Here is an 18,988-nt window from a genome sequence, read left to right as displayed (position 1 = left end):
TGATAATGCAGCCATGAAAAAATGCTCAGCCAAAAAGGACCCTGGTTTAATCACATAAATTTAACAGACAACCATTAAGTAAGTCCAACTGGTGATTTGAAACATTTTTAATTGTACTTTTCTACAGTATGAGGAATTCAATAGTTTCCATTTCATTCTGGGTTGTGAGAACAAACTGGGTGGCTGTTTTTTTTATACAGAGCTGTCATGAAAAAGGGCAATGGAAAATGACAATAAATCAATTCAAATCATGTTTTTATATATATATATAATATTATGTTAAACAGATGTGGTGCCAGCAGAGATTTCGATATCAGGCTGTGATGTAATATAAGGTCAATTTACCGCTCCTCATGCAAAGACGTGACTCTTTTCCTCTGCTTTGACGTCAGTATGTTCAACACGGCTCTCATAACTAATGCCGTGCAGCAAAGTGTAGTTCAGGATGTGTGTTATGGTTTAAATAGACAATAAAAATGCAGATGAATAATGATAGCACAAATGAATCCGTATGCTGAGCCTTCTGCTGGTCATTTAAGAGTCCAGTCGACATATTGGGCTGTCGTACACCATCTGGAGGTTCACTTTGTGGCCCACAAGCTCTCGGATGTTGTTGATTCCGTACTTGATCATGGTGGGTCTGAACATGGGTCAAAAGAAAACAGGAACAATCAAGAAACTCTGAGATTTAAAATGCAACTTATTTCATATGTGCGTGTCGACGTACCTTTCCAAAGAGAGACCCCATGCGATGACTGACACCCCCTCAGGCAAACCCATGGGCAGCAGCATTTCAGGCCTGAAGACCCCGGAGTTACCCACCTCCACCCACTTCTTCAGACCTGAGAGAGATACAGCCAGATGGAAGGATTGTGATGCTGAACTGGCTCAGAAGCACATTATTTATTCATCAGATTCTAGAAGTTTAGGTTCAACATCTTGCTGAATTATTAGTAGAAAAAAGTCAATTGCATCTAGCTCAGGTTAAATGAAATTGAACACACCGGAGGACACAAACACCATATTCTTACTATTAATGTTTTCCAATAGGGATGTTTTAAAAGGTCTTCATTGAAGAGTTAGAAAGCAAGAAACAAACAAAATGGGAATTAAAAAAAGACAACTTTGATTTAAATCTGTGTATTTAATGTTGACACAGCAAGGCTAAGAAGAATTTTTTTGCTGACTGTGATAAAGTTTTATATCAATTCTTATTATCTCCGCTGTGAGTAACAAACTATCAGAGCAAAAGATTATAGAAAACAAATCTGATAAAAATTCCATGATCTTCAAATTTTTCATCCAGTTCTTTAGTCACCATGAAATCCAAATTGACAAATCTTCTGTTTTATGGAATATTGTATTGTTTATGATTAACGATTTATCCATCTGTGCACATGACAAATTCTGTGCATCTATGTGTAAAATACAAAATCAGGTCCCATCTTACATGTTTTCTCACTCAAGAAGCTGTTTCTCTCGGATATATACCACAATGGGAAAGAAAATACTTTTTTTGCAATTGCCATTTTCTTTTCATGTTGACTTCAATTCCATTTCACTATTTAAACATTTTTCTTTTAAAATTTTAATTCTGAGTAATCGAATCACCACCTCTTTTTTAATAATTTGACTATTATTAGTTATTCTATACTCACAAAACAGTATAGGCTATAAAAGACTTCTTGTTTTTAGCTTTAGCAATATAAACGTTGCACATTACACACAGGTGTTACTTCATAAGGAGAGTTTTACCTTCATGATAGCTGAAGACCTCCATACTTGGCTCGGTGTAGGGGTTGTACGCAGGCTTGAAGCGCAATTTTGTGATTCCTGAAAAAACAATCAAAGTCATGATCAAAGCAGTTAGGGATGTTTACAAGTCCAACACGGAGTAATTTACCATGTTTACTAAAAACTTAACGAGCATTCAGGATTCCTCCTTCACTGTAAATCGATAATACTGATTTAAAAAAGGAGAATCTTGTTCCTAAAAAGCAAGGTGTGTGGGACAGTACCTAGTTTGGTAAAGAACTGGTGCAGGATGCCCATGAGGTTTCCCAGCGTGAGGCCGTAGTCGGCCACCACTCCCTCGATCTGGTGAAACTCTGCCAAGTGTGTAGCGTCCAGAGTTTCATTACGGAAAACTCTATCGATGGAAAAGTACTTCACCGGTGTGAACTTCTCCTGAAACATACAACAGAGACGAGTGAGATCTGGACTAAACAGAAGTGATGCTGTGTGTGTGTGTGTGAGTGAGTGAGTGAGTGAGTGAGTGAGTGAGTGAATGTGTGTGTGTGTGTGTGTGTGTGTGTGTGTGTGTTCACCTGCTGTGCGAGTTTATACAGCATGCGAGCGCTGACCGCCGTGGTGTGCGTTCGCAGGAGGTTTTTCTGAGCTTCTTCAATCTTCCAGTCATATTTGTACCTTAAAATGGATTTAAAATAAATATAAACTGTTTAAAAATTTGGGATTGATAAGATTATTATGTAAGATCATGTATTTGATCAAAAATACAGTACAAACAGTAATAATATGAAATATTATTACAGTTTAAAGTAACTGTTTCTATTGATATATATTTTAACAAATTAAATGTAATTTATTCCTATGATCAAAGCTGATTTTTCAGCATCATTCCTCCAGTCTTCAGAGTCACATGATCCTTCAGAAATCAGTCTAATATGCTGATTTGCTGCTCAAGAAACATTTATTATTATTATTATCAATGGTGAAAATACAGTTATGCTGCTTAAAAATGTTGTAAAAAACCTATGCATTGAGGTTTTTTCAGGATTGTTTGATGAATTTAAAGTTCAAAAAGAACAGCATTTGTTTGAAATAGAAACAGAAATAATAAATAACATTGTAAATGTCTTTACTGTCACTTTAGATCATTTTAATGCAACTTTAATGAATAAAAGTATTATTTTTTTACTGTCACTTTAGATCATTTTAATGTAACTTTAATGAATAAAAGTATTATTTAAAAAATTGATTATAAATATAATGTCTGGTCTTACCCCTGTGACCCGTAACCTCCTTCAGAATGAACCTTCTTCACTCTCTCCAAATAGTCCTGAGGAAACTGCTGAGCAAGGGCTGGGTCTGTGAAATACACAAAATATTATGTGAAAAACGGTCTCTAACAGGAAGCGGCGCACACTCCTGCAGAAACAGTCCTCACCCGAGATGAAGAAGGTGTCGTGCTGGTCTCTGGCTGGGTGCTGCTGCGGCTGGAACAGAGAATCGAAATTCCAGAAGGAGCTCTCGATGAAGTTATTGGTGGGCATCTCTGTGAATCTGTGGATGAGACACTTCATACTTAGGAACATGCTTGGAATCTAATGTTCTCAGATTAAAACACTGTTATGGAGTAGAACGTATGGAGGCATCACTGATTTAACTATTAGCTTCAGTCTAACAGTAATACTATTGTGTCTTCTGCTGATATATGTAGTGATATTCATCTACAAATTGTGATGTTGTCCCACTGCAAATGTTGTATTGATTTTATCAAATAGTTCACGAAATTATAACATTAATACCAACATTCTAAGTTATATTTTAGACACAATATTATATTTCGGTTTTATTTTGTCAAAATAAAATTTCCATGTGAAACCACAGCAGAAGTGCCTCAAAGCAACAAAATCGAGCGTTGCTTCATAACTGAGTGAATCTGCTTTTTGAACGAATCAATTTAATGAATGAATCAAGGGTGGAATGAATCAGCCATTTGAATGAATCAATCAATGATGACTCACTTACTCATTAAGACAGTGACTTGCTGCATAGTTTCACATTTAATTATACATTTAGATTTTTTTAAACAACATTACTAAATATAATAAATACCTATCGATTTAAACGATATTTATATATTTCACGAGTTCACCCTTACATCTAATCTGAAGGCAAATAGTAGGCATATTTTGGCGTGCTGTCCTGGGGGAGGGGTCCGGGCCCGGAGCATAGCCCGAACCCAAATAACTCCCCCTATCCCTAATTTGGGATAAATAGATTAGAAGTGAGGAGTTGGGGTGGAGGAGGGTTGCCAAAAAACTGTCGTGGGACAGGAGGTAGGAAGACTGGATATATATATATATGCTTGCGTGCTATTTAAGATGATTAGCTAAACGAGATGCACCTGTGCTAAATTGGATGATTATCTGATCGTGCTTCTCCCGAACTTTGTTAATAAAACCACATATAAAAAAAAAAAAAAACTCACAGCATTTGTAAATTGCATTCGAGCCACCTATGAGCTGCATTTAGGAGTCTGTAAATGCATCTAAAAGCCACTTCTGCAGTACAAAGATGGATTTTGTTGATACTGATTTCATTTGATTGGTCATTCATTTGATCATTCGGACTGAATTTACTGATTGAATGACAGAATTTGACACAAAAGAGGATGCCTACATCTAATAAGGTTAAAAAAAGTCACCACACAGGTAAGAATCTGTGGGAAATCAGTTTTAAGAGGCAAACACTGCCACATAGTGGAAGTTCATTTCTATCAGTGAACACAGAACATGAACACGAAAATCCATCCATGCCAAGCTTAAAACAGATGAAAGAGGAATGTTTAGGTTAAAGGCATGCTATATTCTTTTTCTGAAATATCATGTAATGTGATAACCGTTGGTTTATCAGCTGAGGCAGAGGAGTGTTCAGCACAGATAAAGGACTGACCCCATCTCCAGGAAGATCTGCCTGAACTGTGTCCGGACCTTCATGAGCGGGTGCAGGTGACCGCAGTCTGGAGCGACACCCATCGCCTCAAAATTATACGGCTTGAACTTCTTCTCCTTCCAGCTGCCACTGAGAGAGAAAAAAACAGACTCATGAAGCGTTTCGTGAGACTCCCCTCAAACTGAATTGCATCACTGCTACATGAACTTGTGTAATACGTGAAAGTCCTCTTTTGTTGTTATCTTTGTGAAACTGATTGTTCTCACCTGGCGATCATCTCTGGAGTGAGTTCGGTCTCTTGTTTGGTGATGGTGGTACTGAAGCTGCTGCCTTTAGTGATCCAGTATGACTTAACCGTCCTGAAACCAATCAATCATCCATATATATTTAAAAATAAAATATACAAATAAGGAATACATTATATAGTTTTCCAACTGGCATGAGATTGTAATTGAGCTGTTTTGCCTCCTATATTAGCCTGAATAACACCAAAATATCATTTTCAGACTAAACAAACACACTTGATTAAATTAATCAAAACGAAGATGATAACACTGCACTGTCTCTTACACTTCAGATAGCAGTTTACGTTTCTTGAGTTCATTCTTTTCTTTGTCTTCCAGTTTCGCCGACTGTCCCTTCTGCACCAGCTGTAGTTTGTCCCTTACTGCATCCTCGATAGTTTCCACCTGACCCACGCAAACACACTACATTAATAACACATTCATTGGGAGATAGCGCTTCATTCATTATCTGTGCAGCATGTCACTGACGGTTTTGAAGACTCTCGGTCCTCCCTCGTGAGCTTTATCCAGTCGGATCCATTTGTTGGACATGGCTTTGCTGAAACCAACTTTCCCGCTCGGCATTTTCTAAAAGAATCAAAAGGTACATGAGATATCAGATGCAAACCAATGTATGTGCATCTGTCTACAATTCATAGGATTAACAGGTGAGCCTCGCCATTTTAGAAATATTATAGATTATATTTTACATATAGAAAATAAGAACCTGGGGTTTGTTGTTTCATTTTATATAAAGAATGTTCTTCAGTTATGTAATTAAATGTCTCTCTGGTCTCTCACCATGAGTTGATTCTGCGGCAGTCCCTCGTCCGGGATGGCGTTGAACACTCGGGCTTCGTGACTGCCCTGCTCCGCGATCTCACGGCCCTCTCCGGTCAGCTCCCAGTGTTTGGAGGACTTCTGCTCTGCCGAGATCACCTGAGGACAGGAGTCAGGCCGGGGAGACAGAGAAACAATACCATGTTAACATTAAAACAGTATATATACTGATACTCATCAGAGAAACTAACGGTGGCCAAGAAAAACAGGAATGTTCTTCAATCTACAATAATATTCTACAAAACACAGGCCGTTTAAAAGAGGTGCAGCTTGCTTAGGGTTGATTAAAAGACAGACAGACAGACAGACACAGACAGATAGATAGATAATATGTGTGTGTGTGTGTGACCCTACGGTCCACGACAGTGATCCTTAGTATGTTTGATCCACAGTTAAAGACTGCGGTATCAAATGTTCACACATTATAATTTGTTAGTTTAATATTCTAAGATGTTATAATATCCAGTTCCATTACTGTGATGTTCATTTAATTATTTTTTAAAAATCTATACATGTACACTAAGCTTTGTCAATATTGTATCATTTACATTCATGCCAATAAACCAATATTGAATTGAACTGAATTGAATAGATAGATATATAGATAGATAGACAGACAGACAGACAGACAGACAGACAGACAGACAGACAGACAGACAGACAGACAGACAGACAGATAGATTTTCTTATGTTAGTCTGTATAATGTCTCATTGTAATGTGCCCTCCGCTTGATTCGAGTACTGTACACACTGATGATTCGGATTGAACGTCTGTGGTTTGCGCCGGTGTTGCATCAGTCAGAGCCGCAGACAGAGACAGTCAGAGCGGCGGGATCTGCTCACCTCTCCCAGCGCCTGCAGGCTCTTCACCGCGCCGACGATCACCTGATGATCCACCCCGAGATCCGCGGCCACATCCTGGCTGTCAGTGCCGCCGTCCACCTTCTCCAACAACCGTAAGAGTGATTCCAAAAGCCCGGTGTCAGCCATGCTGGAGTCGCCTTGCACTCGGATGGGGAAACGGACGTGACGTCACACCAACCGTAAACTCAGTGACAAGAACGCACGACATTACTTTACCGTAAAACACGGAGAGCGGCCATAGACATATAAATACCTAGACGCTATTCAGTTACACTATGGGGTAAGGTCCAAAAGTTTATTAGGGAGAATATTCAGTGTTTAAAACATTTTTCACTCTTATGGGAAAATATACTTTTTGGTTTAACTGACTATCCTGATGAAAAAGAACAGTGCTTTTATTTAATTAATTTACTTATTCTGTACCATATTTCACATTCATAAATGTAAATTTAGCAATAAAAAACCCAATTTTATGGTTTTGTTAGCTGAAATATGTATTTATATTAACAGTATCAGAGACTCTGTGAACAAAAAAACTGTAAGAACAATTTGTTTATTTGATGTTACATATGCATGTATAATACTTTCCTCCCCCTGGCTATTGTTTTGTTTGTTGTAATTTGTATTTCCATCTTTTTCTGTTTCTTTTTTTTTACTTTTTTGTTTCTTGATAACATATTGTATGTTATATTTTTCCAAAAAAAAAAAAAAAAAAAAAAAAAAAATACCTAGACGCCTCATTGGCATAGACAGTAAAAGAAATGGACACAGCGACCCCATTGGAACTCAATTGAGACAAATGAAGCCCAGTTTTAGCGTTTTTTAGCACTTCCGTTTCTGACGCGCAGACTCAAACGAAGCTTGACGACGTCAGCAACCTTTCTGACAGATGTAAATCTTCTAGTAGCTGTGCGTGCAAACTGCCATCGTTAATCTTGCAGAGACGGCGAGCTTGAGCGGGGAGTTCTTTGTCGTGAGTGAGCAGGAGTAAGTATTTTGATTAATTATTTTGTATAGTATTTTAAAATGTAACGCCAGTTCGCCATATTAAGTTAATTGCCTGCGAGCTTCTCCTCCTGTCTGTACGGTAATGCGACAGAGAGTCGAGTGGTTATGGCGCAATCGTTAGCCTATTTTTACAAAAACTGTTTCTACGGGGCCATAATGTAACATAGAAGGTAATGGAGCCCTTTATACATTGTCGTGTATCTTTAGAAATAAATAATGGACAAACAGAGTCTTTAAACGCCTCAGATGTAAAGTTATTCGCTGTCAAAGTGACGCCAAAATGAATGGGAGTCAATGGGAATGCTAACGCAAGTGAAGTTCTGCTAAAAGATGGCAACCCCCACCCGACTTCAACTTCCGGTCAAGTTCCTTGCCCCTTGCTCATTGGCCGCTTTGAGCCGTTGACGTATTGCGTCCGCCATGCATAAAAACAAATGAAAGGAAATGGAGGAGCTGCGGTTTTTAAAAACACGATAACGTTCACATTTATCAACCGATTTCAGAGGTTTGTGATTTACGTGCAGTTAAAAAAAACTTTGCCTCCAATTATTTAGTTAGGTTTGGAAAATTAAAGCTCACATTTGTCTCACTTGTTGATTTCGTTGATTTTTTCGGTTCACAAATCTGTTAATTTAGTATAACTGTAACATATTCATGTAATTTAATTTGAATCATTTGATCGGGGCTTCGGAGTTCGCAAAACATTTGATTCAGATCGGGACTCCCAAGCACGTTTCACGAATCATTTGATCTGGGCTTCGGAGCAAGTTCGCAAAACATTTGATTCAGATCGGGACTCCAAATCGCGTTTCACGAATCATTTGATCGGGGCTTCGGAGTTCGCAAAACATTTGATTCAGATAGGGACTCCGAAGCACGTTTCACAAATCCTTTGATCTGGGCTTCGGAGCAAGTTCGCAAAACATTTGATTCAGATCAGGACTCCGAATCGCGTTTCACGAATCATTTGATCGGCGCTTCGGAGTTCGCAAATCATTTGATTCAGATCGGGACTCCGAATCGCGTTTCACGAATCATTTGATCTGGGATTCGGAGTTCGCAAAACATTTGATTCAGATCAGGACTCCGAAATCGCATTTCGCGAATCATTTCATCTGGGCTTCGGAGTTCGGAAAACATTTGATTCAGATCGGGACTCCGAATTTAGTACTGGAAAATAAAAATAAAAATAGGATGAGTTTCAATTTTTATTTTATTTTTGTAGTAATAGTCATCTTAACCTCTGTGCAGTGTTCAGGGTATTTCAGGACCCCAAGTTAAATTCTAATTTTAATACTGCATCATACAAGAGTTGAATATTTCGATATTCATGTAAGGAAACAAAGCCATAATTTCATAAGTTTACATTTACATTTATTCATTCAGCAGACGCTTTTATCCAAAGCGACTTACAAATGAGGATAAAAAACAACACAACAAAAACAACAAAAAGAGCAACAAAAAGTTTATAAGCGAGAATAAACAAGATGCATGCAAAATGAAGGCAGATTGTCTGATATGTTAAGAAATAATATAAAATAAAAATGCTAAAAAAATGTTCCAAAATATTTGACTCAAAAAGTCCAGATGATTCAAGCTGTTCATGACTGTGAGTGTAACAGCAGCAGCTGAGATTATTAACCGTAAATGAAAACATTTAAAACTTTGATTCCTCGATTTAAAAAATACAATAAAAATGTAGCAAAACATTACATTCAGATGATATGTAGAACTCTCTGTGATTGTCAGTGTCAGACTGTGTGTGTTGTTTTGTCCGGGGCTCGTGGGACAGGCGTACTACTCTGGCTGTGACATCATCATCCTGGGGAGGGACTTTGAGAGGATTCAGATCATCCCAGGAGCCAAACACGGGAACATCCAGGTGGACACACACACACACACACACACACACACGGTTCTGGCGTCCAAACAACATCAAGGTCTTTATAAACTGTCACAGCACTTACTCAGAGTGACACATAGCATAGCTTTTAGCCTCATGGTTGAAGTTTGAGGTTTAGGAATTCGTTTTATTATTATTTTTTTGGCCTTTATGTTTTAGTCAGTTTTAATAATTTTAGCATTTCAACTTTTTTGTAAAAAGTTACTACTTTAATTTTAGTACTGTTTTCATTTAATTTATAGTGCTTTTTACTTTACAAATCACTGCAAAGCAAATTTACAGAAAATTAAGTTTCTACAATATTTAGTAGTAGCTTACAAGATTTATCTATATCATTTTAATTTAGCTTTATTTCAATTAAAGAAAACTGTTTTTAATGTGGTTTTATTAACAAAGTTCGGGAGAAGCACGATCAGATAATCATCCAATTTGGCACAGGTTCATCTCGTTTAGCTAATAATCTTAAATAGCACGCAAGCGTATATATATCCAGTCTTCCTACCTCCTGTCCCACGACAGTTTTTCGGCAGGACAGTTTTTCGGCATAGACCGTTTGTCAGCATTCGGTTCGCTCAAGGGGCAAGGAACTCGACCGGAAGTTGAAGTCGGGTGGGGGCTGCCATCTTTTAGCAGAACTTCACTTGCGTTAGCATTCCCATTGACTCCCATTCATTTTGGCGTCACTTTGACAGCGAATAACTTTACATCTGAGGCGTTTAAAGACTCTGTTTGTCCATTATTTATTTCTAAAGATACACGACAATGTATAAAGGGCTCCATTACCTTCTATGTTACATTATGGCCCCGTATAAACAGTTTTTGTAAAAAATAGGCTAACGATTGCGTCATAACCACTCGGCTCTCTGTCGCATTACCGTACAGACAGGAGGAGAAGCTCGCAGGCAATTAACTTAATATGGCGTACTGGCGTTACATTTTAAAATACTATACAAAATAATGAATCAGAATACTTACTCCTGCTCACTCACAACAAAGAACTCCCTGCTCAAGCTCGCCGTCTCTGCAAGATTAACGATGGCAGTTTGCACGCACAGCTACTAGAAGATTTACATCTGGCAGACAGGTTGCTGACGTCGTCAAGCTTCGTTTGAGTCTGCGCGTCAGAAACGGAAGTGCTAAAAAACGCTAAAACCGGGCTTCATTTGTCTCAATTGAGTTCCAATGGGGTCGCTGTGTCCATTTCTTTTACTGTCTATGGGTTCGCTCTGTCCGTCATCTTATCACAGGCCCAATCTTCCTTCCGACGAAGATATCTATCCGCCGAACACCAACAAGCGTCATCGCGTCAGCTGCTCTTCTCGCCAAGCCACACGTTGTGGCCAAAAGCTCGTGCAAATCCTTGAGCTCGCCTCACTCGACAACACGATTTTCTCACCAGGACCGGGCTCTCTTATAATGCTGGATCGCAGCCGTGCTCCAGTTCTCAGCGCAGTAAACCTCTCTCGCTTTTTCAGCCGTGGCGCAGTTCGATGCTGCCTCCACTAGCGGCGAAGACCGTGCGTTGTTGTAGTGGCATGTCGTTCGTGAAAGAATCGTTTTTTTGAATGAATCTTCTAGGCGAACGAATCGTTCTCAGTTTACACTCATTCATGAAGAATTTTTCAGAGTTGTCATCCACAATGAGTGAGTTTCATATGAGTCTCAGAGATCGAGAGCTCTCATTCGTGAACGAAAGGACTAAACCGGTATACATGTCGAGTTGATTAAACGGATACATGTCGTTCGTAAACGCAATGAACTGGTACATATCTTATCTTAACAAAATTGATGAGAGTAAACCGGGTCAGTTAGCCATTTAGCATGTCAATCTTGCAAAATGTAAAGCGCAGTTATAGGTACTGTGCACATATTGTTTACATATTTAGCATACAAAAGATAAATTCCACGTTTAATCCCCGATTTATGAACGTGAATATATAGATCAATATATGAACCGTCTGACCAAACAATTAAAATGCTAATCATGCAAGAAAACCTCGTGATTTGCTCATCTGAACAATTTAAATAGATGTTATATATAGAATGCGCTTATGAAGACGCCAAAATTTGTTAAACGGCGTTATGACTTAACTCTGTCCGATGACGATGCCACTTTTTAACCACGAAGCAAAGGCTTTTTGCAGAGTTGTCATCCACACCGAAATGTCTAAAGACATTACATTTGCTTTACTGTGCATGTTTAAACCTCACTGAGATGATACAGACATAAGTTTCATGCAATTATTCCGGCAGGATCAATTATTTAGGGACATATTTCACCATTTACTGGCATGATTATTCAGAATTTTTCACGCTACTGCCTCGTGTTTGGCTGCAGAACAACAAGTGTGAGTAAATTTTCTATCGTCTTTTTAGGACTGTTATATGAAAAGCATGCAAAGTAAATGTCTTTAGAAACGGCTTGAATTTGAATTACTGCAATTAACGTTACTGCTATAGACATGTCTATTGGTACAATGGTTTATAAAACTAAACATGCTACATTGTTTCAAAGCCTCTATTTTCACAGTCCAAACTACAACAGGAAAACAGCATCCCAAATTTATCTGCTCCGGAGGCTGTTTAAAAGGGCCCGAAGGCCAAAACAAGAGGAAAAGATGCTTTTCCAACAGGACTGTATTAATTCAGACAAGGTTTGAGCAATTGTCAAATCAGCCAACAACTACAGCAGCCAAAGCAAGCATGAAGCTACTTTTACTTGCAACACGGGCCTGCACATCTCAGTATTTCCATCCTGTTACTTCTGCTAGCAGTGCAGGCTACACAGGTTCTTCAAGACATCACACACCCCAGCCCCTTCCCACGACCCACAGCTACAGCAGCTGAAGCAAACGTGAGGCCGCCTCCATTCGTAAACGCGCCCTCAACTCTTCCGCTCCCTCATGCTACTAACCATTTTTCTGTTCAGTGGCCTCCAGCTCCAGATTTGCCAGAAGGCAGAGGGTACCAAGACCTATTATTGGTCAGGCCAATTATTTTATTTATTTATATATCTATCTCGAACCCTCTTCAGCCAACCCCTCTAACGCCAGCTCATCCCCTTTCACTAAAACTCCTAATCTACCATAGCTAACTCTCCTAACATGCCCTATCTATCTGTAATGGTCAATCCTCACTTCAGCCATCCTTCCGCAGGAGCTTTCTCTGTATCTCCCCACCGCCGCAGCATTGTCCACTCCCGCAGGAGCCTTCTCTATATCTCCCCACCGCCGCAGTATTGTCCACTCCTGCAGGAGCCTTTTCTGTTTTTTCCTCACTGCCGCAGCAGTCTCCGCTTCCGCAGGAGCCTCTACCTATATTTCACCACTGCCGCAGCAGTGTCTGCTCCCGCAGGAGCCTCTACCTATATTTCACCACTGCCGCAGCAGTGTCTGCTCCCGCAGGAGCCTCTACCTATATTTCACCACTGCCGCAGCAGTGTCTGCTCCCGCAGGAGCCTCTACCTATATTTCACCACTGCCGCAGCAGTGTCTGCTCCCGCAGGAGCCTCTACCTATATTTCACCACTGCCGCAGCAGTGTCTTCTCCCGCAGGAGCCTCTACCTACATTTCACCACTGCCGCAGCAGTGTCTGCTCCCGCGGGAGCCTCTACCTATATTTCACCACTGCCGCAGCAGTGTCTGCTCCCGCAGGAGCCTCTACCTATATTTCACCACTGCCGCAGCAGTGTCTGCTCCCGCAGGAGCCTCTACCTATATTTCACCACTGCCGCAGCAGTGTCTTCTCCCGCAGGAGCCTCTACCTACATTTCACCACTGCCGCAGCAGTGTCTGCTCCCGCGGGAGCCTCTACCTATATTTCACCACTGCCGCAGCAGTGTCTTCTCCCGCAGGAGCCTCTACCTACATTTCACCACTGCCGCAGCAGTGTCTGCTCCCGCGGGAGCCTCTACCTATATTTCACCACTGCCGCAGCAGTGTCTGCTCCCGCAGGAGCCTCTACCTATATTTCACCACTGCCATAGCAGTGTCTGCTCCCGCAGGAGCCCTTTCCATCCTTCCCTACTGCCGCAATTCTCGCTGCCGCAAGAGCCTCAAAAATAAATAAATAAATAAACAAATAAATAAATAAATAAATAAATAAAAATATATATTTTATGTCCATTCTCCAATTCAACCTCATCAGGCTCGCTTTTGTCTAACTCCGGAACGCCCAATCTAAATTCACGATGGACCCTCCTTTCATCAACGACTCTGGTTTAAAAATATTAGTAATCAAGTATTCTTAAAAAAAAAAAAAAAAAATCCATCGATTAATCGAGTAATAAAATAAAATGTGTTTTTGCTTAATTATACTGATGTGCGCATGCACAGTAAATCTGATGGGTAGGATAAAATGTCAGGACCCCGGACTTTTATTTAGTCGGGTTGACGTACCTTTTCAGTTCTGTGTATGTGATGTGATGCTAGTTTTACTTAAATCAAATGGTCAAATGCTCATGAACTGACTGTCAGAGCAGTTCTGGAGATGTTGTTCAAGTCCTTATTTAGTGAGACCGCAGACGCAGAAATTACCGTGAGCGTAACGCGCGCTTCAGTGTGTGTGTGATAAAGGAAGTCGCGCTCCTGCTCCATTCATTAACAGAGACACACAGAACATGCAGGATTTACATTTAAATACTGTTCCGGCTTAATATTTAGAGATATTAATTCGTGAATTGGATGTAAGTGCAATTACCTATTTTGATTCATTCATTCAAAAAAAAAAAAAAAAAAAAAAAAATTAATAATAAAATAAATAATAATAATAATAATAATTGGCAAGTTCTTTGCCATTCCGCGTTCAACTGTAAATTCCGTTTTTGTGACTGGATTCCGCGATCCCCTCCACGTTTTCTGCATCGCGGAAATTGTAGGGCCCTAGTTGTGGTATGCTAGCTCTATCTTGCAATGGACACATGCCACAACGTTCTATTTACGTCCTCAAATCAAAACACTGCTGACTCCTTGCAGTATGTGATTTTCGGACGCAGCGCTTGTCTCCTTCCGCCAACAAAAAAAAAAAAAAAAAAAAAAACCGTTGTCACATTTTAAAAAAATACAATAAATCATTGCGAAAGAACCTGACGTGAGATTTAGAATAAATTAAAAGAGGCTTCGAAGCAGAGGAATTTGCCTACATCATTTTTTGTAATCGCGTTACTCGAGGAATCGTTTCAGCCCTAAACTTAAGCAGCTCAAAAGGGGCCTCTCACATAATCCGATAGATGCCCTCGGTTGTTGCTCATCAGACATTTAAAAAAAAAAAAAAAAAAAAAAATATTCCTCCTTAAATCATGTTGTGTACTTGAATAATAGAAGCCTCTCAGTTATCGTTTCTTCGGCCAAAGTAAGGGCCCTCCAGCCATCGTTACAATCTCCTTGCCTATTTCAGCATCGGACAGGGCTCTCCCTTCCGGTGCAGCTGGGCAGTGGCTCCCTTCGGTCGCAGTGTGAGCCTTTCATCTGTCATTGAGTTGCGCTGCGCGCTCAGCGGCAGACGGGGTTATCCCTCCCGGTGCAGCAGAGCCACAGGCCCCCTTCGGTCGTTGTGACAGCCCTCCATCCGATGCATCAAATTAAGCCTCGTATACAGTCGCAAGGGGGACTCTCCCTTCCGGTGCAGCAGAGCCGCAGCTCCCTTCGGACGCAGCGAGAGTCCCTCCATCAGTCGCGTTTTCTTGCCTACTTTGTATCGGACGGGGCTCCCCTACCGGTGCAGCAGACCCACGGCTCCCTTCGGTCGCAGGGTGAACCCCCCCGTCTGAGTTATGTTGCATGCTCAATGGCGGACCGGGATCTCCCTCCCGGGGGAACACAGCCGCTGGCTCCCTTCGGTCGCAGCGGGAGCCCTCCATCCGATGCATCAAACCGTGCCTCGAATCTTCTTGCCTATTCTGCATCTGATGGGGCTCTCCCTTCCGGTGCAGCAGACCCACGGCTCCCTTCGGTCGCAGGTTGAACCCCCCATCTGAGTTATGTTGCATGCTCAAGGGCGGACAGCGTTCTCCCTCCCGGGGGAAAAGAGCTGCTGGCTCCCTTCGGTCGCAGTGAGAGCCCTCCATCAGACGCATCAAGCCATGCCTCGCATCGCAAGGGGGACTCGCCTTTCCGGTGCAGCAGAGCAGCAGCTCCCTTCGGACGCAGCAAAAGTCCCTCCAACAGTCGTATTCCAGTTAGCGTCAATCAGGGCTCTCCCCTCCGGGGCAGCACTCCTGCTGCAGAGTTGCGAACCCCCTACGGAGGCTGGGAGAACCCTCAGAGGCAAAAAAAAACGTGCCTCCATAAACCCGCAATGGGGGACTCCCCCTTCCGGTGCAGCAGAGCCGCAGCTCCCTTCGGATGCAGCGGGAGTCCCTCCAACAGTCGCGTCTCTTTGCCTTCTCAGCATCGGACTAGGGCTCCTCTTCCGGTGCAGCAGACCCACAGCTCCCTTCGGTCGCAGTGTGAACCCCCCATCTGAGTTATGTTGCATGCTCAACGATGGCTAGGGATCTCCCTCCCGATGGGGTACAGCCGCTGGCTCCCTTCGGTTGCATTAGGAGCCCTTCATCCGACGCGCCAAACCGCGGCTCGAATCTCATTGCCTATTCAGCATCTGACGGGGCTCTCCCTTCTGGTGCAGCAGACCCACGGCTCCCTTCGGTCGCAGTGTGAACCCCCCGTCCGAGTTATGTTGCATACTCTATGGCGGCCAGGGATCTCCCTCCCGATGGGACACAGTCGCTGGCTCCCTTCAGTCGCAGTGAGAGCCCTCCATCAGATGCAACAAACTGCGCCTCGTACTCAGCCGCAAGAGGGACTCTCCCTTCCGGTGCAGCAGAGCCGCAGCTCCCTTCGGAGGCAGCAAGAGTCCCTCATTTCTTGATATCAGGCATCGTGCTCCTCCCATAAGCGGCACGGAGGGCTCGCTGGTAAGACGTTGCGAGCTGCAGCTCTCGTCGAACACTGCACGGGCTCTCCCGGTCGCTCTGCATTTTCTTCCCAACACGCATATTTTGGGGGGCGACTAAATTTTAGCTCTCTGGCTGCTGTCCTATGTCTTTAAGCTTCTTTTGGGGAGTTATTTGGGTTCGGGCTATGCTCCGGGCCCGGACCCCTCCCCCAGGACAGCACGCCAAAATATGCCTACTATTTGCCTTCAGATTAGATGTAAGGGTGAACTCATGAAATGTGGTTTTATTAACAAAGTTCGGGAGAAGCACGATCAGATAATCATCCAATTTGGCACAGGTTCATCTCGTTTAGCCAATAATCTTAAATAGCACGCAAGCGTATATATATCCAGTCTTCCTACCTCCTGTCCCACGACAGTTTTTCGGCAACCCTCCTCCACCCCAACTCCTCACTTCTAATCTATTTATCCCAAATTAGGGATAGGGGGAGTTATTTGGGTTCGGGCTATGCTCCGGGCCCGGACCCCTCCCCCAGGACAGCACGCCAAAATATGCCTACTATTTGCCTTCAGATTAGATGTAAGGGTGAACTCGTGAATTAGTTTCAGTATTAGTTAACAACAATTAATTACTAGTTAGGAATAAAAGTTTAACTGTGTGTGCTTATTTTACATATTTTTTTAAATAAAATGTAAAAATTATATATTTTTTGTACGAGTTTCTGTCTTCTGCTGAATGCTAAAAAGATGATGCTTTAAAGACCAAATGGTTGATGGTACCCATTCACTTCCATAGTATTTCTTCCTCTATTATAGAAGTCAATGGGTGCCGTCAACTGTTCGCACTCAAAAAAAAAACATCTTCTTTAGTGTTCAGCAGAAAAAAAAACACTTGTTCAGGCTGAGGAAGAGTAAACGATCGCAGGATTTGATTCCTCTCACACAGACAATACAGTTATATGAGTGTTAATCTAAACTGTGTTTGAATATGAAGCAGTTTGTGTGTGAAGACATTTGTGAATCAACCAATCAGCTGTTACAGCTACTTTTATTTTCAGTATAAATATGGAGTTGAACACTTGATGAAATAATACTGTGATAAAGATAAAGCATATTTATAATCATCGAGGCTCTTGCAGACATATGTTTTAGGAAGATTGTCCAGGGTTTATTTTTTACTCTTTTCTTTTACCCGCCACCGTTCGACTCGGACACAAACGCGAGATTTTAATTCGATGAAGGTCATGGTGTTCTTCTTCACCGCAGAGAATGGTGCTCTTCCTCTTGTTTTCCAGCTCAAATATCTGAACATCCTTAAATCGAGAAGCATTTACTGAAATATAAATGAGTTAATGTTTAAAACAAGAACAAATATCTGTCAGCGGCTAAGAAAAACAATAGTTTTCACCTTTGGCAGAATTTTTTTCCCCCGTTTTAAGAATTAACCAATAAAAATCTAAAAATGAATATATTGAGTAGATAATAAAAATTTATATATGAGGATGCATATCCTGCAAATGTCTTGGTTTCATGATGTTCATATATTAGCACTGGAATACAGAGTGTAATAATTTTTTCTTCCCCAGATTATTGCTGATGTGAGGAAGAAATGAGGAATCCGCTGTATAGTGATCATGCTCTCTGCCCTTTAACCTCTCAAATGTGAATATATACACCAATGAATCTAATTTTATATAGAGTATAAAGAGATCTGTAATATACTTAACTGTATGTAATGAGAAAATAAATTACTTAATGCAACATCCATTATTTCTTTGCTGGGTTTAAGTTTTTTTTTATGAATGATTATGTCATCTTTTATCATAAACATAAGTGCAGTATGAGTGCAGTATTAGCATTTGTATCAACATTATTAGAAATGTCTGAATGAATCGGAATCAAACGATTAAGTGATTAATGCAGACATTTTCTTCCTTAGTATTTCTGTCTTGTTTTCTGGTATAAATTAATGCTTTCAAACGATTAATCGCTTTAGAATATGAGCTGCGTCATTCTGTCGATTCATTCAGGGCTGCTCTGGGTTTAGTACAAACACAACATTAGTCTAGGGAGGTAACGTTATAGTCTTGTCTCTTGGAAATGCAGAGAACAGCTTTCCTCAGCTTTCCTTAAGGCTGTCCTTGTCCTGTTTGCAAATGGCTAAAAGGGAAGAAAAAAGAATACATAGAATAAGTTCACAGTTTGTTCATTGTTTGTTCATGTTCGTTAATGAATTACCTAACATTAACTAAAGGACTAGTATTCTAAAGTGTTACCACTTCATCTTTGTAAATAAGTAATGGTAGTGAAATTAAAGGGAGAAGCTTTAGTTCCATCATTAATCTAGACAGTTAAAGTGCTCACTCTGTATATTGTGCTCATAACATCATTTAGTTTATTATATAAATGGCAATATACGTTAAAACGTAATAAGAATTCATTTAAACTTTGAATTATTACAAAGTCTCAGCTTTCACTGCTAATTACGTTAGCGAT

The 18,988-nt window shown here is 41.0% G+C and overlaps 1 protein-coding gene and 1 long non-coding RNA gene across 3 annotated transcripts; both read right to left on the bottom strand.

Annotated features, from left to right (window-relative positions):
- Positions 1–89: 89 nt before the first annotated feature.
- Positions 90–6,856, bottom strand: farsa (phenylalanyl-tRNA synthetase subunit alpha). Its single transcript, XM_052553381.1, has 13 exons — positions 6,666–6,856; positions 5,784–5,921; positions 5,472–5,570; positions 5,269–5,387; positions 4,965–5,057; positions 4,699–4,827; positions 3,188–3,303; positions 3,024–3,108; positions 2,328–2,427; positions 2,019–2,187; positions 1,756–1,833; positions 728–842; positions 90–640 (listed from the first exon to the last, which is right to left on the bottom strand). The coding sequence occupies exons 1-13, from the start codon at positions 6,810–6,812 to the stop codon at positions 535–537; spliced, it is 1,494 nt and encodes a 497-aa protein (XP_052409341.1). The 5' UTR covers positions 6,813–6,856; the 3' UTR covers positions 90–534.
- Positions 6,857–8,115: 1,259 nt separating this feature from the next.
- Positions 8,116–13,833, bottom strand: LOC127954396 (uncharacterized). Of its 2 annotated transcripts, none has more exons than XR_008153400.1 (3): positions 13,512–13,833; positions 13,212–13,361; positions 8,116–13,161 (listed from the first exon to the last, which is right to left on the bottom strand). It is a non-coding gene; the product is annotated as an uncharacterized LOC127954396 (long non-coding RNA). The 2 variants fall into 2 exon arrangements; XR_008153399.1 differs by having other exon boundaries at positions 8,116–13,111.
- Positions 13,834–18,988: the final 5,155 nt, after the last annotated feature.

This window comes from Carassius gibelio, chromosome A3 (assembly GCF_023724105.1).
Source record: "Carassius gibelio isolate Cgi1373 ecotype wild population from Czech Republic chromosome A3, carGib1.2-hapl.c, whole genome shotgun sequence".
Taxonomy (NCBI): domain Eukaryota; kingdom Metazoa; phylum Chordata; class Actinopteri; order Cypriniformes; family Cyprinidae; genus Carassius; species Carassius gibelio.
The sequence above is the reverse complement of the archived record's forward strand: the minus strand, read 5'-3'. Positions and strand labels throughout refer to the sequence as shown.

What these genes read in the sequence shown, in the direction of transcription:
- farsa (XM_052553381.1), bottom strand. Translation starts at nt 6,812, where the DNA reads ATGGCTGACACCGGGCTTTTGGAATCACTCTTACGGTTGTTGGAGAAG. An exon ending in CGACACCTTCTTCATCTCGG is followed by an intron (nt 3,109 to 3,187) that starts GTGAGGACTGTT and finishes TGTATTTCACAG; the next exon opens with ACCCAGCCCTTGCTCAGCAG. An exon ending in CCAGTTCTTTACCAAACTAG is followed by an intron (nt 1,834 to 2,018) that starts GTACTGTCCCAC and finishes TTGTTTTTTCAG; the next exon opens with GAATCACAAAATTGCGCTTC.